This window comes from Rattus norvegicus, chromosome 3, assembly GCF_036323735.1.
Source record: "Rattus norvegicus strain BN/NHsdMcwi chromosome 3, GRCr8, whole genome shotgun sequence".
In the NCBI taxonomy this organism is placed as follows: domain Eukaryota; kingdom Metazoa; phylum Chordata; class Mammalia; order Rodentia; family Muridae; genus Rattus; species Rattus norvegicus.
The window spans coordinates 128,310,643-128,337,332 of NC_086021.1; the positions used below are offsets into that span (position 1 = coordinate 128,310,643).

The following is a 26,690-nucleotide window of genomic DNA, read 5'->3' on the forward strand; positions in this document are numbered from 1 at the left end:
GAGAACAGTCAAGACAGTCCTAAGAGCAAAGTTTATAGCTGTAAGTTCTCGTATTAAAAAAAAAAAAGGGGGGGGGGTGGCAGGAGAGATGTTTCAGTGGTTAAGAGCACTGACTGCTCTTCCAGAGGTCCTGAGTTCAAATCCCAGCAACCACATGGTGGCTCACAACCACCTGTAATGAGATCAGTTGCCATCTTCTGGTGTGTCTGAAGACAGCTACAGTGTACTCACATACATAAAGTAAAAAATAAATAAATCTTAAAAGAGAAAAAGAGAGAGATCTTAATGACGCAGCTCAAGGCTCCTAGAAAAACAACACTAAGCCAGTCCCAGACCCAGGAGATGTGAAGACATTATAAAGACTAGAGAAGAGGTTAATGAAATAGGGGCTAAATGAACAATGCATAAAATTAACTAAACAAAGACTTGGTTCTTCCAAAAACACTGACGAATCCTTAGCCAACGTGACAAAGAAAAATGTGAAGATGAAATTAGAATAAAAGGGTGTTATATAACAGAGTCCGATGAAATCCAGAACATTATTAGAGAATAATTTGAAAATTTATATGCTGAAAAGCTGGAAAACTAGAAGAAGTGGATAAATTTCTATGAGCATATGACCTATCAAAATTAAAGCCAGAAGATAAAAATAACATAAGAGATTACAGTTCAGGCCTTTCACATGTGAGGCAAATGTTCTATCAAACACTAACTTAAATATAATGCATTTGCTTTTAGAAAAACTAGTTAATAACCCCGAGTAAGAATATTCGAATAATTAAGATGGATGCACCTTTAATTCCAGCATTGGGAGGCAAATGGAACTCTGTTAGTTTAAGGCTAGCCTGGTCTACATAGCAAGTTCCAGAACTGTCAGAGTTACATAGAGAGACCCTGTCTCAAAGAAGAAACAAACAAATAAATAAATAAACAAAAAGAATATTGGCTAATCATTAAATATTGGCTAGTTAATTCAATATTAGCAAAACATGATTCGAAACATTATGAAAATCTGACATCTAATTATCTAACCTGAATCTAAGATGTACCATTAGTTTCCTAATAGATGAATACTATTGACTAAATTATGGAATTTCACTGAGACATGTCCTATTTTAGAGATAAAAGCATTTTAAAATTAATAAGGTATTTTTAACAGAGGTCACTGGGCATCAAGCTCCTGTAATTTCGTAAGATACATACATTATACTGAGTTTCTGTCAACTGTAGTACAGAAGTATAGGAGTAAAAGAGGAACAAAAACCCCAGAGTTTGTCACAAACAGCTCCTCCTAAACAAGAAAAGTGACTCCGAGTTCAAAGACAGAGGGGATGTAACATTGTTATAGTGTTGTAAAGACAGAGGGGATGTAACATTGTTATAGTGTTGTAAAGACAGAGGGGATGTAACATTGTTATAGTGTTGTAAAGACAGAGGGGATGTAACATTGTTATAGTGTTGTAAAGACAGAGGGGATGTAACATTGTTATAGTGTTGTAAAGACAGAGGGGATGTAACATTGTTATAGTGTTGTTACCTCCTCACTTTTAATGGACTCCAATCCTGAAGTGCTTGCCACAACTAAACAAGATTTTTCTCTTAATCGCTTCACTGTGTCAAACATCTGTGAAAACAGAAGAAATATGATGTTTGGTTAGACTGACCAGGAAAACAGGTTTCTTTACTCACTAATCTGATTCAGCCATCTCGTCTCCAAATGCCTTTTGGTAAGCTACTTAGATGTATAAGAAAAACAAAATTTAAAAAGTGACCTTGTCTATGACAAACAGTGCTGTTGTTGGTCAAGGAGCCACAGCTGAGTTTAATTAAGTCTGCTGCTCTGAGAACAACTGTTTGTCCGGGGTCGGGGGTGCAGCACAGATTATTTTTAAATGTTAAATTCTTTTTTTTTTTTTTTTTTTTTGGGTTCTTTTTTTTCGGAGCTGGGGACCGAACCCAGGGCCTTTCGCTTCCTAGGCAAGCACTCTACCACTGAGCTAAATCCCCAACCCTTAAATGTTAAATTCTAAATGTTAATGAGACCTCTAACTTTCCAATGACTTTTCTGACTTGGCCTTCTAAATAACTGCCATTATAAAGCACACCACTAAAGCCAGTGTAAAGTGCGTTTTTACTCCTGTCTTTAGAACAATAACACACCGTTTTATTCTGACGTGTGACGGGAACAGTCTGGCCCTGGCTATCCCGGACATCCCGCCTCCCCTTATGTGCCAGTGAGCTGGCCTGGCTCTTGCACTGCAGTGAGCTCTCCTTGGAACACTCCGCGAGCGTTACAGTACTGGCTCTAGTGGCCCAGGTCTCAGCTCTCACTCTACCGCCTGACAAAGCCCTTCTCTTATTGTCCAAGGACGCACTCTCTCATTCTATTGGATTATCCTGACGAGTATTTTTAAATTATCTGTACTTCAACTACAGCACATGCTCCATGAACGCAAGCTTTTTTGTGCTGCTTGGGATCTTGAATTCATCATGGCACACTGTAATTAATTACTCAGTAAAGGTAATTGCTAATGGCATAAATGGATATTTTATTATTAAAATAAATGCCACAGAAACAGACAAAACACAGTTGTAATAATTGATAGTAAACAACTATACACATGAAGAGAGAACAGTGGCTGAATTCTAGCTGCAAATAGGAGATTTTTATATACAGTATGGAATTACATAATTATGTATAGTTAAATAATGATAATAAGTGACTGTCAATTCTTGGATTTTTTTTATTTTTGAAATTATAATTACATTATTTCTCCTTTCCTACCTCCAAACCTTCCTATATACTCATCCCTTGATCTTTTTCAAAACCAAGGCCTCGTTTGGTTACACGCATGTATGTGTACACGTAACACATTCCTAAATCTAACCTGCTCTCTCTGCATGACATGACTTGCACGCCCGTTTTTATGTGCTCACTCTATCATACTGCAAATTTTTAAGAATTAATTTATGGTTCTGGGGATTGACTCAAGGACTCACACATGCTAAACACACATTCTACACTGTTCTTTTCATTATAATTTGAGAGCATGCTCTTTCTACTTATAAAAGTAAAATAGTATGCAAAGTTATGCCAGTAGCAAGCTCATGCACCGTGTATTCATTTACTGAGTTTATTGAGTGCATTGAGGCCACATCAAGTAACATACTATTAGGTTGGCATAAGTATATTCTGTGATATTCAAGTAAGGATGAACCATTCAATGATGCATTTAACAAAATGTTAAGAAATACACAATCCATTAGACCAGTTTACTTTTGTGGTATACCTGGAGAATCCATGTTATCATGTCCTTCTGGCCTTCTAATTGGGGGATTCCTTTGAGTTTTTCCAAAAGCATTTGTATATTCTGAGCATTCATTGCTGAACTTCCCAATCCTTTTTTAAAATACAAAATTATATTAAAAAAGATTATCTTCATAATTACGTACTAGTTTACTTCTTGGTGCCTATCATTCACATGATAATTGAGGCTTGCCAGTCATACCTTCACGACCCTGATTTTTCAAAGAAAGAATCTGCAATTACATGAAATACTGAGTTGCAATTATGTGAGTTATTAAGTACTAACCTGAAAGATAGCATGAGAAAAACTCCCATTATTTTAAGTTTCTGTCTGCATCACCCACTTGCTCTGCTAAGCAAGCGCTACTCTTAATAAACCACTCTTACCTTTCCTGTCTTTGCTCATTGTCTACACAAAGTACATGGTGAGAAGAACTACTGCAGAGATACCGAAGTGGGAGAGGTTTTAGTCATAGACAGGGAAGGCTTCAGTAATCTTCAAAACTAGTGTAAATAGAAAATATGATACTTTGCTTGCAACTATTGGTTTTACAATTAATGTTTCAGAAATTTGTTTTGAACAAGACTATCTTAGTCAAGAGCATTCTAATCTAGATCTATCCTATTCTTCAAAATTAGAAAAAAAATGTACAAAAAGAAACATTTTCTAAAGACACACTTTTCTCCACTCATACTACAATTATGCCCAGGAATGGAAGATCAAGCATTAAAAAAATTCACTAGGGAACTAAAAAAAAAAAAAGAATGGGTATACTGGAAAATATTAGTTAAAAACTAAACATGCTAGGCGAATAAATCATTTAAGGGTCTTAGTGGTTTGAATCGGTATGGCCTCCACAGACTCAAGTATGTAAATGTATGACTCATAGGGAGTGGCTCTACTAGAAAGTGTGTTGATGTGGAGATGGGTTCTGAGGTCTCATATGTGCTGACTCCACCTAGTGTCGTACACAGTCTTCTGCTGCCTGGGTATCAAGATGCAGATCTCTCAGCTCCTTCTATAGCACCGTTGCCTGGATGCTGCCATGCTTCCTACCGTGGCAGTAATGGACTAAACCTCTGAAACTGTAAGCCAGCCCCAGTTAGAGGTTTTGCTTCATAAGAGTTGCCAAGACCATGGTGTCTGTTCACAGCAACAAAGGGCTTTTTAAATTTTAAGGACTGACAGATAAAAACTGTTTAAGGTCCAAACTTTCAATTGCAAACTGGCAATAAGGTGGAAGCTTCTTGGGATTGAGGGTTCAGCGTACTTGAAGCCTTATGGTAAAAGTCGAAAGCCACTTCTTCTTCAGGAGCTTTCTGAAGCTGCTGCTTCTCCTCCAGCAAGCCCAGCGCCAATATATGGAAGGCCTGAAAAAGGGAGAGCAAGGGTCTTTGATGTGCTTCCTCTTTAATTGGAGGTACTAATAAATAACCCCAAAGAAAGAAAACAGTAACCCAAAATGGACAGAGCTTATAAACAAAGTTAACTGAAAGAGAAATCATGAGTAACCATTTCAAATTAAAAAGATTAAACTATTAAGGTAACTGAAAGAATGTCACTTAAAATGGGACAAACATTTGGAGTTTACTATAAACTACAAAGCCACCCAAAGGGTTTATTTAGGAAGCAGTTACTTGTTATTACACTGGTGATAAAGGAACATAAACTAGTTTTACACTTAAAAAAATCATTGTGACAACATCAGCCAAAAATGTAAAGGAACAGACTGTGTAATAGGAATCAGTGTGGCAAATACACTCATTTATGTAAGCTAAGATGTGTACAAGGATGTTCAATTGCACACCAGGTGTAGCACACACCTGTAACCTCATGTACTTGGAAAGCTGAGGGGGAAGGATGACTTACGCCCACAAAGTCAAGACCAGCCTGAGCAACGTAGAAGAGAACCTGTCATAAGCAAGCAAGCAACTAACCATGGTTAATGTTCCTCTTAGTGTTCTTTTTTATAAAATCACACCCAATGTCTACTAATAAAAGTTAAATGCATAATAGTACTCATATATAACATGATAATATATGCAACCAAGAATGACAAAGACCTTTATGTGCTTATGTTGGAATAGTATCCAGGATTTACAAAACATTAACAGTGTTTAAGAGATAAGGACACTGGGAGCTGTGGGGAAATTTTTAACTGGAGTTCAAGTAAAGCTCTACATTACTGACTACAGTACTGCAAATATTTGTCACTGAGATACAAAAAGGGCATGAACCTACAGACCAATAATAACCAACAGGGGAGAGGAATGGATTATTCAGTTAGATAGGTATTAAATAAATATTTAATTATAGCTGCCATAAAATAGCAGGATTAAGTAATTTATTAGTTAGTGGTATCAAGAGCCAGGTATAGTTAGTCATGTGTAGGCTCTTAGCCCTCAGGATGTTGAGGCAGAAGGACTACCACAAGTTTAAGGCTAGCCTAGGCATAAGGAGTTTCAGTCCACCTTGTGCTATAGTATGTGACCCTGTTTCATTTATAGACAGATAGATAGTAGATAGATAGATAGATAGATAGATAGATAGATAGATAGATAGATGGAACAAATAGAGTTGGAAGTATGGCTTAGTGGTAGAGTTCTTATCTAGTATATACATGCTCCTGGGTTCATTCACCAGCATCACCAAAACTAAGCCAAACAAAATAAATGTATGCCTATGAAAACATGATGCACTGGGTAGTGGTGACATATGCCTTTAATCTTAACACTCAGGAGGCAGAGACTAGTAGGTCTCTGTAAGTTCAAGGCCAGCCTGGTCTACAGATCAAGTTCCAGGACAGCCAGGCTACACAGAAAAGAAAAAAGCAAAACCAGCATGATGCTATGGGCTTATCACTAACACGGAGACTTGTTTTTTCATTGGCTTCTTTGTTGTTGTTGTTGTTGTTGTTTTAACTCAAAAGAAAAGGAGCTGGGAGATGTTGGGAAATTTTTAACTGGAGTTAAAAGAAACAGAGTTTCATGGTAGTTTCTAAAATAGTACAGGAATAGACTATGTTCCGAAAGAGCTTATTAATCATATGGGTTCTCCTTCCCAGCATCTTTGCAGTTAGCGCAATAATAGGCTTGCCAGGAATACAGTTACCTTTAATCACCATAATGTGACCCAATTACAAAAGTACATCATAATTAAATTTCTACAAAGCCCCAAGTATTACAAAAGGAAATAAGGACAGATGACGTTTTATACATCTTAAACTTGTCTTTACTCCTTGGTTCATTGGAGATTGCACCATCTTTAAAACCCAGCTACTCTGCTATCTTCATCTGTAGCATCTCTCAAGAAGGGAGAGGGCAGCTTGGCTAGCCCCATGATTACCATGCCATTCTCCCCAATCAGTCAGGACTAAACAGCAGGGGAGGGCAGAGTAGGACAGGGAGTGGAAGGCTAATCTCCCTTAGCACAACACTGCTGCTGAAGCTTGATGGGAGAGCAGAACTGGGAGGACTTGGAGAAAGAGGAATCCAGCCCCTGCTTTCTGTCAGAATCACTGTTGGAAAAGGAGAGGGAAAAGCAGAATGCATTCCATGCACATGCATCTTTTCATGAGGTTTCTTCACTTTCCTCTCCATCACCATTCCTAGGCCTACCCTGACCGAAGCCGGAGATTTCACACAGCAGGGAAGCATAGGGGCCGAAGGGTTAGCATGCCTGATACCTAGATGTGACCCAGGATAAGGAGGCCACCCTGGAGAGAAAGTTAGGGAACATCTGAGGGAGGAACCAAGGGCCAGAGGGAAAAATGACGGACAGGTGGTAGACAGGCAAGACTGGAACTTCTGGGGCACGTTCAGATTCGGCCCTGGCTAAGCAGCAGTGGGGTTCTACACAATCAGATGTTTGTTCAAGCTGTTCCAAGACCACTTGCGTGATTAATCCTTCCCAGGCATGGCTCTCACTTCCTGGTTATCCCTATCCTATGCACTTTTTTTGATTCTTTTAAAACATGAATAGTTCCCATAAATAGACATGCTAAAAACATGAGAACGTATCACCAAAGAAACTTGGGGCACAGTTAAACTATTTTAATGATTCCTAAGCATCTAACATGGTTCTGACTGACATTAATCCAAGGATTATTTTTCAGATTCCACAAAGAACTCAAAGAAAACACTGCAGGTAAACACACCATTTGGAGCATCCCTTCTGTCCACAGATTAGACTCGGGGTCCACTGCCCGCTCGAAGATGGTCCTGAGAATGTGCATCATAATATCACAGTTGAGAAGGTCAGTTACTTTGCTGAAAGCGGGACAGAACTCAGGAGGAGGTGGCGGTGGCAAGGCTGTCAGGGAAACAGAATACATGGGGAAAAGATACAAACAGGTACATTTTTATCGAACTAACCTAACATACTAAATGAAAATATGAAAATTCAAAGTTTAAAAGCAAAATAACGTGATCTTTTTCTGGCTCAAAGCACTGAAAACATCAGTGTCAAGGGAAATGTAAACTGCTAGACCAGCCTCTCAAAATAAGTTCCATTTGCGGACAATTTAAGAGGCTCTCATTCATGTTGGCCACATCTGAATAAATAAATGAAAAAAGGCTTTTTTATATTTCCTTTAGTTGCCCCCTTCAAATCAAATCAACAAAACACTCAAAAAAAAAAAAAAGTCAAAATGAAGCAGTTCTGAATCACAGTTTTACCTTCATCTTTATTTTCTTGTTTTCTCCTCTTCTTCTGCATATGTTCAGCCTATTTAAGAAAAATAAAGTAGTAATTATTGTTATATACACTGCTTAGCAGGCACAAAACAAGTAAAATACTGTTTGAAGAAAATAAAAAGTTGACCTACCTACTAACGTGCTATACATGCTAATTTAAAATATATTCAGACTATTACTTTGACTAGAAACCAAATAGTTCTTAGAGAAGGCAGCACAAGCTGAGTGAGGTATGATCCTCACTCAGAACTTAACCCCTGCTCCTTCAGTCAGAAGACTTCCTAGCTTCTATCTGGTACAAGGACCCACATGACAGTGTGTAACTTTTATCTGTACTTGTATTTATATTTATTTATTGTATTAAATGAAAGTTCATGTGTTAGACTCCACTGCAGTGAGGAAGCAGCAGGCAGCCTGATGCACAGGGCAGTGGCATCTCACTCAGCCCCATGTCTGGCTTCAGATATCATGAAGAGGAAGCCATGATGGAGTAGAGCATTTCCCACAATGGCAGCAAGCAAGCAAGACCATGCTGGTAGTAACCAGCTTTCTCCTTCCACACCTTTGTAAATTATTCAGCTTAGCCAAAGGTCAACACAACCAGGCGTCACCAAAACCAAGTGATCCTTTATCATCATTCTAGGACCGACAGACACTGTGCCAGTCACTGCTGTAAAAGGCAAGAAAGATTGGGGGGTGGGGGGGGACACGGGACGGACGGACGACGACGGACAGGGACAGGGGATGGAACACAGAGACAGACAGGGACAGAGAGGGACAGAGAGGGAGAGGAGTACCCTAAAGAAGCACTCTCTACTGAGAGCCATCATGAAACTACTTTTCTGTAGATTCAGAAAACAGGCAGGACTTCAAGTTTATTTATGAAAAGGAATTTTTCCTACCTTGCTATGCTGTGTTTTAGAATAATGGTAAAAGTACATATTGAAGTCTTTCAGTGATTCGTCTTTCAATTCATAAACACCATGGCCCGACACACCCGGTTTCCTAAAGCAACAGGCAACACAGATGAAGAACAGTATTTTTGTTTTTGTTTTCACAGTTCTGACACCAGACAAAGACTCTAAAATCTAATCCAAAATTTAAGATTCCTATTAAAAATTATGTATTAGAAATAATCAATTTGGTTCTATGATAATTAAGAAACATACACTAAATACAAAATACTGACAACAGTGACATTTTTATTGAATAGTTATGAAATTCAAACAAATCTGGGAAAGTTTGCTTTGTGCTAGGTGGACCTGATAGTATGCATACTTAGATTCCCAGACTCTGTTTATAGCCTCTGGTGTAAGGCACCTGTTAAGTTACAGCTTACTACTTGACAAAGGGTCAAACCTCACACGGTAGAGAACGAGTCATTAGCAAACTGTTATAGCAATAGTGTGGCATCCTCGACTGAGCATGGCAGTAGGCAAAAGCACCACAGCTGAAAGAAGCATATCATATTTGCTATGAACAGAAAGCATCTTTGAGTTTTTGTCTAATTCTTAACAAAAAAATCATTAAACACTGCTAAAAGGGAAAAGCGCCACATGCTATTGTATAAGTTGTTCACATTTGGTAATGAGCTAGAGACACTCAACAGGTAAGAGCACTGGGTGCTCTTCCAGAGGACCCAGCCAGCACCCACTCGGCAGCTCACAACTGTCTGTTCATACAATTCCAAAGGACCTGGCATCCTCGTACAGACATATATGCAAGCAAAACATGAATGAACATAAAAATAAATCTTTTTCTAAAAAGAACCTAAACCAATAGCATCACTCTAAACACAATAATATCACAAGTCAAAATACATGACTAGCATTAATTTTCCAAAACTCAAAAATTAATCCAGTTAACATTTTTACGTTATCACAAAGAGTAAAAGGATTATAAAATACCCTTTAATTCTATTGGAGAAAAAATCTAAGATTAGCATATAAAACAAAAATTTATAAAACAATGAAGTCATAGCTTCAAAGTACTGGGAAAGAATTATCAGACGGTCTTATTAGCTTCTGTCTAAATCACCTCCTATCACTGGTGAATCTCTCATTTTCCTGCCACGCAGAGAACCTCATTCTGTCAACAAACACATTAAATTGTTTCATCATTGAACACAGTCAGCCAGTGCCTAGGGCATCCCCATTCTCATCCCTCTAGTCTGTATTGTATTCTCATTCCTGGGCACTCTAAAAAGACAGACGTTCTAAAAATTATCCAGAGTATAAAAATAAAGATCAGTCTATCTCTCAGATAAGGATAAATATTAAACACTTACTTAAATGTGGCCACTTTGTTTATGACATTCTCTAAGCCAGTTTCGTTATTTTCCTGTCGAAACAACATTTTTTTTTGGTCATTTTTACCTTCAGGTAATGATTTTTTCTTCTATTACTGTGAACTGAAATACATTTTAAACTTCATCTCTGAAGTACTTTGTACACAATACATTTAAAGATTAACTGCATTATTGTTTTAAAAGTACATATGAAAATCAGGTGGTAGCGGCACACGCCTTTAATTCCAGTACTCAGGAGGCAGAGGCAGGCAAATCTCTGTGAGTTCGAGGCCAGCCTGGTCTAAAGAGTGAGTTTCAGGACAGCCAGGGGTACAAGGAGAAACTCTGTCTGGGGAAGGGGGTAGGGGGAAAAGGAAAAAAAGGAAAAGAAAAACAGTACATATGAAGTCAATGTGTTGTAGGGGAGTAACTTTTAAGATACACAATCTTATGTATAAATAGAACAAGGTAAGTCAGCTCTCGGAGTCTGCCTCTGTGTGTGCACACACACATAATTTTTAATGCCCACCCTCCCTTCTTTTCTTCTCTTTGCTTTTTGGATGGTATTGGGCTTTAACCCAGGGTCCGTAGGAAGCATTCCATCACTCAGTGGTTAAAAAGAAGCCTTGTGTTTCGTGTTACCAACAACACCTAGGAACATGTCCATGCTTTGCTAAGCCTTGAAACCATGGTAAACAGAGCCAATAGCCTCCATCCAGAGACACATGGCAACAGATCTGTGCAAAATGTCCACGTGTTCCTCCTTTTGCAGCTTTGATATTTTTCTGCTAATTAGCGCAAACATTTCCTTAAAAACTGCGTAGTATTTTTATGAAGTCATTTACAATGATGGAGAAGGACCTAGTTAAAATACTACAGTAAACTTATAGCTAGCTACTTATAGTTTTTAAAAATTAAGAAATTTAACCTCCTTTTTAAAGTTTAGTTTGAGCAGGCAAGATGGCTCAGTGAGTAGAAGCACCTCCTGCCAAGTCTGAGGAACTTAGTTTAATCCCTGGGACCCACATAGTGAAAGAAGAGAACTGATCCCTGCATTGTCCTCTTATCTCTGCAGGTGCCACACACATGCACACACACACACACACACACACACACACACACACACACCCCACATGCACACACACACCACATGCACACATACACACCCCCACATGCACACACACACATACACACCCCCACATGCACACACACACCACATGCACACACACACACCACATGCACACACACACCACATGCACACAAACACACCCCCACATGCACACACACACACATACACACACATACACACCCCCACATGCACACACACACCCCACATGCACAGACACCCCACATGCACACACATACCACATGCACACACACACACCACATGCACACACACACACCACATGCACACACACACCCTACATGCACACACACCCCTCATGCACAGACACCCCACATGCACACACACACCCCACATGCACACACACACACATACACACACATACACACCCCCACATGCACACACACACCACATGCACACACACACACACCACATGCACACACACACACCACATGCACACACACACACCACATGCACACACACACCCCACATGCTCACACACACCCCACATGCACAGACACCCCACATGCACACACACACCCCACATGCACACACACACCACATGCACACACATACCACATGCACACACACACCCCACATGCACACACACACACCACATGCACACACACACCCCACATGCACACACACACACACACACACACACACACAAACCACACGCACACACATGCAGAAATAAATACAATAAAAATTTATTTTATTTGCCCATTTAGTTTTTAAAGAGATGAGTCTCACTATGCTGCTCAGGCTGACCCTAAATGGTCCTTCACTTCCCAGGTAACTGGAATTTTACTATAAAACATGCGTCACTGCATCTATTTAACCTCCTTTTAAAAAATAATTTATTTGAGATTAATCAGCAAAGTCAGAGGATGTCTTAGAGAATTTTGTTTCTAGGTATATTATATATGTATTACCAGTCACGGGTGAAATTACTTTAGATAACAGATATGTTTAGAATTTTTGAATACTTATCTTAATAGTATTTAGGGGGAAAATCATTTAGAGCATCAAAACTATTATTTCACAGATATTACTGCTTAAAACACACTAAGGGCAACTATAAGACGACAGTTAAAAGGCATTAATCATGAAATTAATAGGTGGATATACAAAATTTACAAAAGTAAAATCCCAAATAGCTGTGGTTTGACAACCAGTTTACAATGAAACTGGGAAAAAATCTGGCAGAAAGGAAGAAACCTGAGTCAAAGCACAGCATCTCTTGTGTGTGTGGAAGTCTTGCCAACACAGGAAAGTTGACTTCTTTATTAAGAATCACGTTTCTGGGCTGGAGAGATGGCTCAGCGGTTAAGAGCACCCGACTACTCTTCCAGAGGTCATGAGTTCAATTCCCAGCAACCACATGGTGGCTCACAACCATCTGTAAAGAGATCCGATGTCCTCTTCTGGTGTTTCTGAAGACAGCTACAGTGTACTTATATATAATAAATGAATCAAATCTTTAAAAAAAAAAAAAAAAAGAAAGAATCACGTTTCTAGGACTGCAGGGGTAGCTCAGTGTGTGAAGGGCTTTGGTGTGCAAACTTAACATCCTGACCCAGGCCTTGGAGTCCATGGAAAAAGCACATGTGGTGGCTCAAAGGTCAAATCCCAGCACTCCCAGATGAGAGGCAGCAGATATCTACATACATGTCACAGCATGTGCATGTAAATATCATACATACATACATACATACATACATACATACACAATGTATAATTATCAAATCAGGGTAACTGGAATTTCCAAGTCCTTAAATATTTTTCAATTCAATATGTTGGAAAACTTTGGACTCTCATTTTCCTAGTTATTTTGAAATATATCACTTTTTGTTAAGTATGAATATTAGAATTCATTCCTTTTTCTAAGTATATTTTGTTACCCATTATTTAACCTCTCCCTGATCTCCCAACACCCTTAGCCTCTAGAGACCACTAATTTTACCTTTTTCTATGAGATCTACTGTTTTATATGATGCTTTCATTCATCTGCCTTTGCATTTTCTGCACAGAAAGCAGGCTTGCAAAATGCTCCAAGAGCTCCCTGGTGTTTCCCAGCCCCTCACTGCTTCCTATAATAAAATCTTCAAGTTTTGTTTTCTGGCCTGTTTCCCACAAGATCCATATTAACACATTGCTCCAAAAAGCTGAAATCTCAGGATTTCAGATACCTTTCACTTCCACTGTCAAAAATCTTGTTTTAAAGTAAACAAAAATTTAGGAGCATTTCCATAATATTAAAGCTTATAAATGACTAAAACATGATAGGTAATTCTTTTACAACCATAATATTAAAATATGGGTCATTTTGCTAAGCAAATTTTCCTGAACCACAAAAACTGGAATTCCTCAATCTTAAGAAAAGGGACTGAAATGGAAACGTGGAGACTAGCAAGACAGCTCAGTGGTTAGAAGCACTGGCTGCCCTTGCAGGGCTTCCTGGGCTAGTTCCCAGGGCCCATATGCTGGTTCACAACTGTCTATGGCTTTAGTTCCAGGGGACCCAGCACCCTGCCTGAACACCAGGCATGCATATGATACACTCACAGACATGTAGGGAAAACACCTAAACACATGATTTTTTAAATAATTTTTTTAAAAAAGAAAAGTAGACTTACATTCTCCGGTAGGTTTCTGGCAATGGCACTGTGTGGCATGGGCTCAATGCAAAGTAAGTGAGTGATCTCTCTCATTATAACCTCCTCTTTGGTCACGTTTCCCACTCCGGGTACATAACGTTCTCCTAATACAACAAAACACAAAACCAGAAATCTTCATCCATTTCCATTTAAGTTTTGTTCTAACTGATGTTACTTATACCCAGAACATTGCATTAAATTAGGCCTACAAAAACAAATCAAAGTTATTTCAATATTTTCCCCAAACTATTTGTTGAAAGAAAGAAACCATTCAGTGACCTGAAGACTCCAGCTCTTATTTTAATTTGCTGTAATCCCAGCACTTGTGAGGCTGAGACAGGAGGATCACAAACAGAAAGGCTACCCTGGGTCACATAACAAGACCAGGTTTCAAAAGTCAAACCAATACACTGGAGAAATGACTCAGTGGGTAAGAGCACGTATTTCTCTTAGAGAAGCCCCAAGTTCTATCTCTGGACCCTCCATCAGGACACCCATATCTGCGTGCTGTTCCAGCTCCAGGAGATCCAATGTCTCTGGACTCAAAGGGGCATGTGCACTCACATGCACACACCTACACCTACACTAAGAATAATAAATTGTTAAGGTCAGACATGTTGGCACATGCCTTTAACACTAGCACTGAGGAGGTAGAGACAGCAGATCTCTGTGAGCTTACGTGGTGAGCTCCAGGTCAGCCAGAAGTATACATTAAGATCCTGTCTCAAAAAGAAAAGAAAAGAAAAGAAAACTAAACTAAAAGAAAATCAAAATAAACTGCAAAAACAAACAGGGCCTTCTTAGAGGTTAAGTATCCTTGTTGCACAATCGCGAAGACCAGAGCACCTGTGCAACAAGCCAGATGGCTGACACACACTCCAGCCAGAAGGGATCTGATGCCCTCTTCTGTCTCCCACATACATGCAGAAGTCATGCACATGTGCACACACACGCACACATGCACGCACACACACACACACACACACACACACACACACACACACACACACACGCAGACAAGCATACACACAAAGGCAGAAGACACAGAGACAAAAAGAGAGAAATAAAGAAGTACATAAAAAAAAGAACAAAATGAAAACTGAAAAGTTAAATTAATAGTGTAAATCATAAAACAGGATTATTTATCAAGCCTAGGACTCACACATGCTAGGCACATACTCTACCACTGAGCTATCCAGGTCCAGGTTACAAATACATAAACAAAAAACCTGTGAAATGGAGACTGGAAATTGCTAAGTCAAGTAAAGGAATGTCTCTGGTGCCGATCTCTAACTCCATTACTTCAAGCAGACATTTGAACATATGGCACCCGAGTGGATTTTTTTAATTTTTTAAGTGTATATATGTGCAAATTACTTTGTGTAATGTGAACGTGTGTGTGTGTGTGGGGGGGGGGTTAGCTCTTCATTTCTACGATAGGATTGCTTACTGAATCTGTACTCACAGATGTAGTGAACCCTGCTGGCAACCTGCTTTCTAGGGATCCTCCTGTCCAGTCTCCTCAGTTCTGGGATTACGGGTGTGTGCTGCCAGCCTGCCTTCCTCCCACTTTTATATTCGTATTGGAGACTGAACTCAGGTCCTGTGCCTTCACATTAGAAACCTTACCATGGTCCTGTTGAAATTTTCGTTGACAGACACTGGTTAAACGCAGCAGTAGGTTTCACAAGAATAATTCTTTCAGGTGTGTCGTGTACTTTGCCCACATTCACCTCCCACACTGTCCTTGCCTTTCACTGGTCTCCTTTCTAATCCCCACCTCTGCCTTCATGACCTATATAGTCACCACTAGTTTTCAACACTATAATATCTACAAAAGGCCAGTGACATATACAAGAGATTCTTTTAGATATTCTCTAAATCATATACATTTCACAAAGAATTTGTTAAATGATTTATTTCCAATAACTTATTTTCAAATTTGTAAATTCTATAATTTTATATTTTATTTTATAATTTTTGTATATATATGTATATATATATGTATATATTTACCAAAGGGGTATCCCCCAGGTTCACAGTCCCAGAAGCAACCTTAGAGTAGGTTCCTTTCACAATGTATGGATTAGGAATCTGAAACTCAAAGATTATATAGCATGTTCTTAATAACTGAGAGCAAGGCCAAGACTTTATACTCTAACTCCTAATCCAATGTTTCTACTCATTTATATTTCCTATTATTAACCAGATACAGGCTTGAAAGACGGCTCGCTGATTCAGAGCTCTTACTGTTGTTGCAGAGGAACCGAGTTCTGTTCCCAGCACCCAGAGGGCAGCTCACAGCCTTCTTTCTCACTCTAATATTTACACAAGCTAATTTGCAAACTTGACATGATGAAAACATTTAGATTAGACTGAGGATATATGTAAATGTCATTCGCAAATGTAAATGTTAGTACTGAATTCGTAGATTTAAACCCTAAGTTATTTAACCTTGACCTCCAAAGTCCAACAATAAAACATCAAATATAAACATTAAGAGGTTCCTGGGATGAAGCTTAGTGGCAGAGCACTTGTCTAACATGTGAAAGGCCCTGGGTTTGATCTCCAATACTGAGGGAAAAAATATGCAAGGTTCATTTCTAAAGAACTTTCTGAATCTATCCATCACACTAGTCATATTAATCTTGGATATTTCATGTAGCATTTAGAACAAAAGGCAAATACCAATTATATTTTATTAACGCTCTCTAAAAAGTAAATCATGTTCTAATTCAAATTTTGTTTTAATCTTACCCACAATATAGATGAGGACCTGAAGCATTTCTTCTATTAATGTGTTATACTGTTTAATCAAATCCTATAGAATTAAAAAAAAAAAGTTATATAAGAACCACAAACTCCAAGTCTGGATTTCTTGATTAGATGCAAGGCCCACCGAGTCTAGAGTTTTCTTCTGAGCACGGCAAGAGGTAGGAACCAAAACTCCCACCTGACACAGGGAGGAACTGACCACAGTTGTCAGAGACTAACACTTTCTCCATTACATCACTGCTACATTGTTACTAAGTCAACAAACTCTAATCTTTCCCCTCTCTGCTCTTAGCTTCCTTCTTACTAGGAGAGTGAGAATGAGGCTTAAAGCACATGTCCTAGGTATAGTAAGAATATCGTAATCAGAAAAAAATGCAAATTGAACTTGTTAAAAAAAAAAAAAGGATATCGTTCCCTAAACATCTCTTACTTAAGTTCTTCTGATAAATCAGTTATTTTCACTGAGGGTAAAGTGACAAAAATATCATTTCCTTTTTATAGCCTACTACTCGGACCTCTGGAAGTGACTTTGAAGTTAGAAGAATAAAGGAATGGGATTTAATAAACTTAAAACAGTCAAGGTTGCTCCTTGTTGGTGGCTGCTCACGCCTTTAGTCCTAACACTCAGGAGGCAGAGGCAGGTGGATCTCTGAGTTCAAGGCCAGCCTGGACTAGAGTGAGCTCCCGCCCAGCCAGGGCTACACAGAGACAACCTGTCTCAAAAAACCAAAACAACAACAAACCAGTCAGGATTGCTTCATAAGCTGGTACTTATCAAATAAATGTTAAAACAATACAGATGTGTCAGGACACTATAAGACAAACACAAATTGTGAAAAATATATCCAATATAATAAAAATACTAAAATAAACATTATGAAAATAGAGAAAAAAGATTTGGGAAAAAAAAAACATACAAAAGGAAAGCACCAACAATTCGCTAACTCCCCCGAAACCAATAATGAACCAAAATAATGAAACTGTACGGGGGTTGGGGATTTAGCTCAGTGGTAGAGCGCTTGCCTAGCAAGCGCAAGGCCCTGGGTTCGGTCCCCAGCTCCGAAAAAAAAAAAAAGAAACTGTACGTGGCATCTTTCACTATAGATGTAATATTAAAAACCCACGCTATCAGAAATACACATGCACCAATCTGCTGATACTTATCAAGAGCCTTAAGTAAAAACGTGCTGTTTTATTCATCAAATTCACACATAAAATTTATTTTAAAATAAATGTTTTCTGCATGTAATGGAATTGCTATATGGACTTCAAAAGTGATAATGTAAAAATGGCAATACAGGTCTGGTATTTATTCAATTACAGGGAAAAAATCCTATCATAATATTTTGTAAAACATAGGCTATAAATTATAAAATGGCATATGTAGAAGAAACAAAATACTGGTATTTTTTTTTCTGAAGGCAGTAGGTTAAGTGGCATCTCTTTTTTTTGTTGTTGTTGTTGTTGTTGCTCTATATAAAGTATATGTTTTCTAGAGTGAAAAGTATGTTTGCATGTTTGTGTATGCTATGTGCATGTGTGATGTTTGGAGGTATAGATCTTCCATAGTATGGGATAAACCATGGCTCCTAGACAGCTAGGACATCCCAACCAGAACTTCAAACTCCAGGGACGTTCATGTCACTTATAAACTGAGTAGTATTTGTGCATAACCTAACACATCTTGCTGTATGCTTTAAAAACACATCTTCATTACTCATAATACCTGGTACAAATGTGAATAACATCTAAATAGTGATTGTATAGTACTGTTTGCACATTAATACTGACACAATTTAAAATTTTCTATCTGATCCCTAATATGATGCATCTGTATGGAAAGCTATCTCTCTATATATATATAAAAATAGTGACAACAATATGCCTTTGGGATTAATTCACACACCAGTTTCCATTGCTTACCTGGTCTTTTGTGGATATGGTCTTGTTAAAAGCATCAGCAAGTTCATACCTCTGAAGTACCAGTAACAAGAACTTGTTGGGATCCATTATAGACGCTCCAATCTGTGAACAAATTATCACATTTCTTGTATATTAAATGGAAAATTACAAAATGATTTTGCAGAAGATAATAGATTGCCCATTCCATTTCTATGCTATCATGCTCAGTTAATGGTGAGAGAACCTCTAGTTAAAAACAGTATCTCCTCTTATTTTAAGAAACAAACAAACAACAAATCTAACAGAGAGTAACTGAAACAAGTACCTGAAGCATGATGATATCTTTATCATACATTTCTTCCCTGCATTTAACATCTTGATAATAGAAAACCTGTGAAAGAAATGGTAGACAGATGCTAAAGGAATTGATTTGCAATAAACATCTTTTTTCACCATGTATGTGTACATTTACATGTGGATGGGCATATATGTGTGTGTGTGCGCATGTGTTGAGACCAGATGCTAACATCAGCTGTTTTCCTTAGTTACTCTCCACTTTCTATAATGAGTCAGGATCTCTCACTTCAGCCTAGAGCTCCCTGATTTGGAGTCTAGCTAGCCAGGTGGCTATGAGGACTCTTTGACTCACTTTCTACAACTATAATTACAGGGGCTATCCTAGCAACCTAACTAGAACCCCAAACTCGGGTCCTCATGTGTATGCAACAAGAGCTTTACCCACAGAGATGTCTTCCAGCCCTCAGACAAAATTTTTAAAAATAGGGTCTCAACTAGACGGATGGCTCAACAGGCCAACATCCTGAGTGCAATCGCTGAGGCCCATATGATGGAAAGAAAAAACCAATCCCTTTAAGATGTTTTATGACAAAACTTATTCTTAAGACTTTCCATCAGTCAGAAATCTCTGGAAATGATTAGTTTTTGAAAGTATTCAATCTCTATACTAAATCTAGGTATGGCAGTTCAAATCTGTAATATTAGCACATGGGAAGCTAAGATAGGATTCATAGGCTTGAGCTCAGTCTGGGACACACACGTACACACACAGATATAAAATGAAAATAGGACAGTTGGTGGGAAGACTCAGTGTCTCCGAGGATGGGTTAATGGATTCCTGTGCTACTGCTGGCTTTCACCTACCTACTCATCTAGCTTCACATTAATTCAGATGAGGTAAATACTAAATAAGAAAAAGGAGAAACACTTATAGGATCCCCAGAATATTTATATCAAGAGTTTACACAAGAGCATAAGAGCAAATGTTTGGCAAACTCTATGGACATGGAGTAAACTACCTAGAATAAAATTTTTAAAAGGGACTCATTCACAGGTGTGCATACTGGACTGTGCCGTACCTGGCTAATGAGGGAGAGCCCGTTTCTTCGCCACATCTCGGCAACAACCTGAGCAACCAGCACCAGGCAGCGCAAAGGGTACTCTACTAGGACCTCTACTTGAAAGCCATCCTGAAACACAGTGAGGTCCGTTTCATTATTTCTCACACTACACATGCCTCAACTTAAGCAAGAAGTGCACAGAACGGGAGAGCTTGCATTTGGTACTCAGATTTCAACATGGCACACTCAGCTGTGAAGTGACTAAGAGTGAGTATTCAAAGAGGTTAAAAATTATCTTCTTTCTCACCCACTAATAGAGGTGACCAGAAAATACTTAAGAGTTACTTACAAAAGGCACAAATTCATGCAGTCTTGAAACAGCACCTAGTCTGCTTAAACGTACATGAAGACCTAAATCATTTAAAAGAAGAAAAAGAAAAGAGGAAAGCAATTAAGCCCTATTAGTGTATTTTTAGTTAACTTGTAAAGTTTGGAAAAGTTGGTTATTTAAATGTATTTTCACTAGAGTTGAGGGTGTCTCAGTCAGAGTGCTTGCCTAGCAGGCAGGAAGCCTTAAATTCAACCTCCAGTCCAACACCCCCAACACACACACACACACACACACACACACACACACACACACACACACACAGACACACACACACACACACACAGACACACAGACACACACACACACACACACACACACACACACACACACTCACTAAGTTTATAAATGATACTCCAAAATGAAAACACTTGACTTCTAACTTTGAAATACAGTATTACCAAAACACAATTCTATGTTGTACAACATCTTACATTGTATATAAATCATATAAAACTAAAAGTCTGCCTCTCCAGATGCTTATTCTACTCTTAAAGAAAAATCAAGAGGGCCAGGAAGATGGTTCAGTGGGTAAAGGTGCTTGCTGTCAAGCCCAGCGACCTGAGTTCAATCCCCAGAACTTCCACAAGTTATCTTCTTCTGCTCTCCATACATTCACCATAGCATAACACTCCCCCATCCAAAATAGAAATAAATACACAAATGTAATTTAAAAGATTCAAAAAGAAATATTAAAACAATTGAAACTTTATCTGAATTTTGGCATAAATTTATGTAAAAATCAACGTTTATAAATATTTAGAAACTGGATGGATAGAAAAGTTGATCCTTAGGTAAGAAGAATAAGGAATGAGTTGGCTTCCTTGGGTAAATACTATGGTGACAGCTCTCAAAGGTCAGAAATAATGACAGTTTTTAACCCCAGCATCTAATGGGAGTATATGGAACAACGAAAAAGAGAAATTACTGTCTACTCAGAGTATCTAGGAAAGTTACCAGAAATACATAAAAAACAACAACACTCACCAGCGAGAGTTCTAGAGAGTGGTAGATGTATGCTGACAAGGTCCTCAGACACTTTGTAGGATTTAGTTTCCAAACTATGACCACACAGTTGTACTACTGTCTTGGTACTAGACATGAAATTTGTGCTGCACCTCATTACAGCTTTGTGACATTCTTTATAAGCCACTAGTAAGAGATCTTCCTAAGGTTAAAAAAAAAAAAAAAACCAAATATATTGATAAGTCATCTACTTTGTCACCTACTACTTAATAAATATTTATTAAATATAAGCACAAAATTATTCTATGTATTCTCAGGGTTATCACCATAGGATGTAAATCCAGAGGAAATTAAAATACAAACATTTATAATCAGAGTAAAAATTGTAGGCACCAAGTAAATGATATAATTATCTTCAAAAGACCAAAAAAAATGGGTCCTCAAAACACATACATACACACATACTCACATGCATATGCAGAGAGAGAAAGAGAGACAGACAGACAGAGAGACAGAGACAGAGAAAAGATGATTTTGAGTTTGTCCTGAAGGGAAAGAAAAATATACGTTCATATGTGCAAGCACATGGGGTGGGGTGGTATTTTCTAAAACATATAAAAGTAACTGGCAAAGCATGGTTCCTTCCTTTCTTCTTTCTTCCCTCCCTCCTTTTTCTTTTTTCCTTCCTTCCTTCCTTCCTTCCTTCCTTCCTTCCTTCCTTCCTTCCTTCCTCCCTCCCTCCCTCCCTCCCTCCCTTTTTTCCCTTTGGTTTTTCAAGACAGGGTTTCCCTGTGTAACAGTCCTGGCTGTCCTGGAGCTAGCTTTGTAGACCAGACTGGACTCAAACTCACAGAGATCCACCTGCCTCTGCCTCCTGGGATTAAATGTGTGCACTAACACATCCAGCAGATGTTTCTAATAAATAAATCTCTAGACTTGATTCCTCACAATACACACAGAAGGAAGATAAGGAGGAGGCATTCTCAGAAAAAATGTAATTAAAAAAAGGAAAATACAACTTCTATTCAAACAGTGGAAAAGAATTAAAACCGACATGAATCAAAGATTTTATGGATGGAGTTACTGAACATTAACCTGGAAATACTGCAGTATATAAATATATTGACAGTGTCTACAGTGTAATGGAATCAATATATTTTTCAAGAATTAATGTGAAACACCAAAGGTGAAGAGAGAAAATGATAAACTGAGGAGACACAGACACTAATTGGGAGACGGCACACATTTGGGACACAGGAAAATCAAATCTGAGTGAGCACGGTAAGAAAGAGAAGCGCCAGCCACTCGGCTCCTTAGTGCAGTGCCTCTCACACGGCTTTATCCCGAGAAAGGAACTTCATAGCCAAATAAATTGTGGGAATATTCTTCTTAGGTTCCAGGATTGATCACACAGAATACGGAGGCTCTGAGGTTCTTGTATGGAAGAACATTTTAATAGCATTTTAATAACATTTTAATAGCTAATAACACGACAAGGAAAGTCAAGATGAAGGAATACAAGTTTGAAATTGAAGGAAGTGGTAACAAATCAACTTAAGATATTCTGAGTCTGAATATAAAAAATATGGTAGTCTAAGGACAACTGTCTGCATACAAACTAAGGTGGAAGTCCAGCTTGGGCAACTGGTCCCTTAAATTAATGAAAGATTTTTATAAAAAGAATACTGGGACATTCTTTTGTTAAGAAGAAGGAATTGGAGGAAAGGCAATCACCAGTTGAGTCTGATGACTGATAATGAAACTGCTAGGATTGTGTGGGTAAAAACCCAAGGGAAAGAGAGATTCCCTGCCCCTCTCCCTGTCACCCTCACTCCCTCTGCCTAGCGAAAACCCGTCAGTCAGTCATATTACATTCCTAAAGATAGCCACCACAATTTATTCTCTTATTTCACCACACCTCATCCTAAATGGTTTCCCCTTTGACTTCTATAAACCATCATTTGCCTATGGGCCACTTGTGTCTCCTGTCTATCCAGAGACAGTCCTTGTTGTCATATCCACTGCCCACCCACCATCCCCAATCCCACCTCAACAAAAATAAATCCCTTCCCCGTTTCTCCCTTATCCTCTATATCCTGCCTTTGTCTCTTATTCTCTGCCCGTGTCCATTAGGGGCAAATACATCTCCTTTGTACTGAGAACTTGGTGTTGGGGATCCTGAGCCAATACCCTTCTGTCTTAGAAAGGGGCTTCTACTCTTCTAGAGGGCAGGGGTTCTATGTGCCCAAGGGCAGGTGAGTGAGTAGGAAAAAAAGATGAGGATAACCAAGGAGACAAATCCCAGGAAAAGAAGTAGAAGTTGGAACCAAGTGTCTTGATAAAGGTATTGGTTTTAGATAAAAGAAACTAAAAGGTGGAGACTATTGAAGACATAAAGAAACCTGATCAGATTATGTAGACTACATGGAAAAACTAGAAGGATGATGGGACTAACTCAGAAATGGCAACTTTCTCTGTAAAAATAAAAGAGTAAGTAGAAAGATGCCTCAGTGGGTAAAGTGCTTGCTGGGGTAAGGACCTAAGTCTGGATCTCAAGTACCAGCGTAAAAGCTGGATCTGGTGGCTACCTATAGCCACAGTGCTAGGGGCAGAAACAGGATCCCACAGGGCCTGCTGGACAGCCCATCCACTAAAATGGTCAGACTTAGGCTCAGTGCGAGACACTGTCTCAATACGGCGTAAAGAGGGAAGGCACCCAATGCCAACCTACAAAGAGGCACACACATATGAATAAGTAAACATTCAGTGCTCCCAGCCCTGAAACGCAATCACCCACAACAATGGCTGTCTTTTCATGTGGATGCTAAAGCTCGCTCAGCAGAACGCAGCTCCTTATGCTTGCATGGAAAAACCAAAACCAAACCAAGCAAAACAACCACTGTGCACTCTCAGACACTGGGCCACTTTTCCAGTAGTCCTAAGGTACATTTTTTTTTTTTAAATTACTTTCTGGGGTTGGGGATTTAGCTCGGTGGCAGAGCGTTTGCCTAGCAAGCGCAAGGCCCTGGGTTCAGTCCCCAGCTCCGAAAAAAAGGAAAAAAAATTACTTTCTTATTATGTGTATGGCTGTTCTGCTTGCAAGTATGTCTGTGTATCATGTATGTATACTGCCTGTACACAGAGACCAGAAGAGGGTGTCAAAACCCTTGGAACTGGAGTTGCAGATGGCTGTGAGCCACTGTGAATGCTGGGAATTGAACACAGGTCCTCTGAAAGGCATCAGGTACTCTTAAGAGCTGAACTATTTCTCCAACCCCCAAAGCAGATCCTAAGACACATTTTCTAATCAAATATAAAAGAATCAATTTTCCTTTTATAATTAATGATATAATTTTAAGATAGTCACATTATAAACTTTTACATCAAGAAAACTATAGCACGAGTTGGGGATTTAGCTCAGTGGTAGAGCGCTTGCCTAGGAAGCGCAAGGCCCTGGGTTTGGTCCCCAGCTCCGAAAAAAAGAACCAAAAAAAGAAAAAAAAAAAAAAAAAAGAAAACTATAGCACAAACTATGCTACTAATAACTATTAGAGCACTTACTACAAATCTTTAACTTACATCACAAGCACACCACTCTTGGAACATGAGCAAAATATTCTTTAGTTGCATCTGTATAGCGATGGCAGCCTCCCAGTCAGGGTCTACTTCAATGTGCTGTCCAACTTGTCTTCTGATTTCTTCCATTCCCTACAAGGAAAGACCAATTTATCCATGGCCTTTTCTGTTTTGTTCCTCTATGGTAAACTATAAAAATACCAGCATATATATTCATAAATGTATACTATTTTAACATGGCGAATGTATGAGTTACATGTGTTACATGTAATAAATACATTGTAATTACATGTATTATAATACAGAATGTGTGAGCTAGAATACTAGCTTTCCAAAGTATACACAGTTCATGGGTTTCTGACAACAAACACCAGCAGTCATTCCCTCATGTGGAAAACAAGAATCCTAACAGCAAAATAAACCTATAAGCCAGAGATATTTATGCAGTCCTGTTATGTGAGTCCTATTCAACAAGCATTAGCAGTAGCACCATTCACACACACACACACACACACACACACACACACACACACACACACACAAATGGATAAGTTAATGTTTATATCTTATTTCTACTACATTACAGAAGTTTTTTTTTTTCTATGAAAACCACAATTTACTTCTTTTTTTTTAAACTGAGGAAAGGGGCTAGAGAGATAGCACAGTGGTGAAGGAAACAGACTACTCTCTTCTAAAAGAACCAAGTTTGATTCCCAGCACCTGAAACAACCTGAAATTCAAGTTCTAGGGGATTCAACCCTCTCTTCTGTCACACAGGACACCAGGCACCCACACAGTGCATAGATATATATTCAGTGAGGATACCCACACTAATAAAATAAAAATAAATCTCAAAATAAAATAAAATGGAAGGAAAAAGGAGATGGATTTTTTAAAACTAGTTTATTTTATTGGTAGACCAAAGATTACCATACCTGCATACAGGTGAGAATCTTCAGAAAAGACCGGAACCCTTCCAGGAACTGTGCTCTTAGTCTTTCTGTCCATACGAGAGGCTTGCTAATCAGGATGTACCTATCATTTCAATAGAAAAAGAAATAATTCACTTTATTCTGAAATGATCCTAATGTTCTCAGGGTTCTAGACAATGCTGACTCATCGACATTGTGAGTTCTAATTTCTTACAGTAATTATAACCTCTGGGCATAACTAGAGTTATTTATTTGGCTTTATTTATATAAAACTGGCAAGATAAGGGAATCAGTACAAGACCATCATCAAGGCTAAGCCTGACTTTCTAAATTCTGCTTCAGACTAGTGGAGCCGCCTGGAGTGTCACGGCACAGGCCTGCAGAGGACAAGGCCTGCAGATGAATGCAGCGCTACACCTCCTCAGATTTGTCCTAACCACTCCCCAAAGGCCAAGGCAAGAAGGGCGTAAAGCCACGTGTCACCACTGCTCGCACATTAGGACATACACGCTGGAGAGATGAACAGGCGCATGCCAATATACAATTCACCAAATCACTATTTCTTTTAGCTGAAAAGATAATAATTGCTTTCAATGGGAACAAAGTTAATCATGGACTAAGTTCTCGGGTATGATCAGCAACTATTAAAAACTATTTTACACCTACTGAACGAAATGCATTCCTGTTATATGTGTGTGTATAAGAGGGAGTGAATAAGATG

At 38.7% G+C, this 26,690-nt stretch overlaps 1 protein-coding gene across 4 annotated transcripts in view; it reads right to left on the bottom strand.

Moving 5' to 3' along the window:
• Ubr1 (ubiquitin protein ligase E3 component n-recognin 1) overlaps positions 1-26,690 on the bottom strand; it is a 112,671-nt gene that overhangs the window by 45,483 nt on the left and 40,498 nt on the right. For 3 of the 4 annotated variants that reach the window (XM_063284367.1, XM_063284368.1, NM_001178072.1), the window contains 16 exon segments: positions 25,973-26,072; positions 25,041-25,169; positions 21,483-21,663; positions 20,457-20,518; positions 20,126-20,236; positions 19,075-19,140; positions 18,771-18,872; positions 16,830-16,893; positions 14,052-14,176; positions 10,290-10,342; positions 8,905-9,007; positions 7,985-8,033; positions 7,465-7,619; positions 4,579-4,678; positions 3,291-3,400; positions 1,538-1,624 (listed from right to left, as the gene is read on the bottom strand). In XM_063284367.1, the coding sequence (XP_063140437.1) occupies positions 1,538-1,624; positions 3,291-3,400; positions 4,579-4,678; positions 7,465-7,619; positions 7,985-8,033; positions 8,905-9,007; positions 10,290-10,342; positions 14,052-14,176; positions 16,830-16,893; positions 18,771-18,872; positions 19,075-19,140; positions 20,126-20,236; positions 20,457-20,518; positions 21,483-21,663; positions 25,041-25,169; positions 25,973-26,072 (1,597 nt within the window). 4 annotated transcript variants of the gene reach the window in all.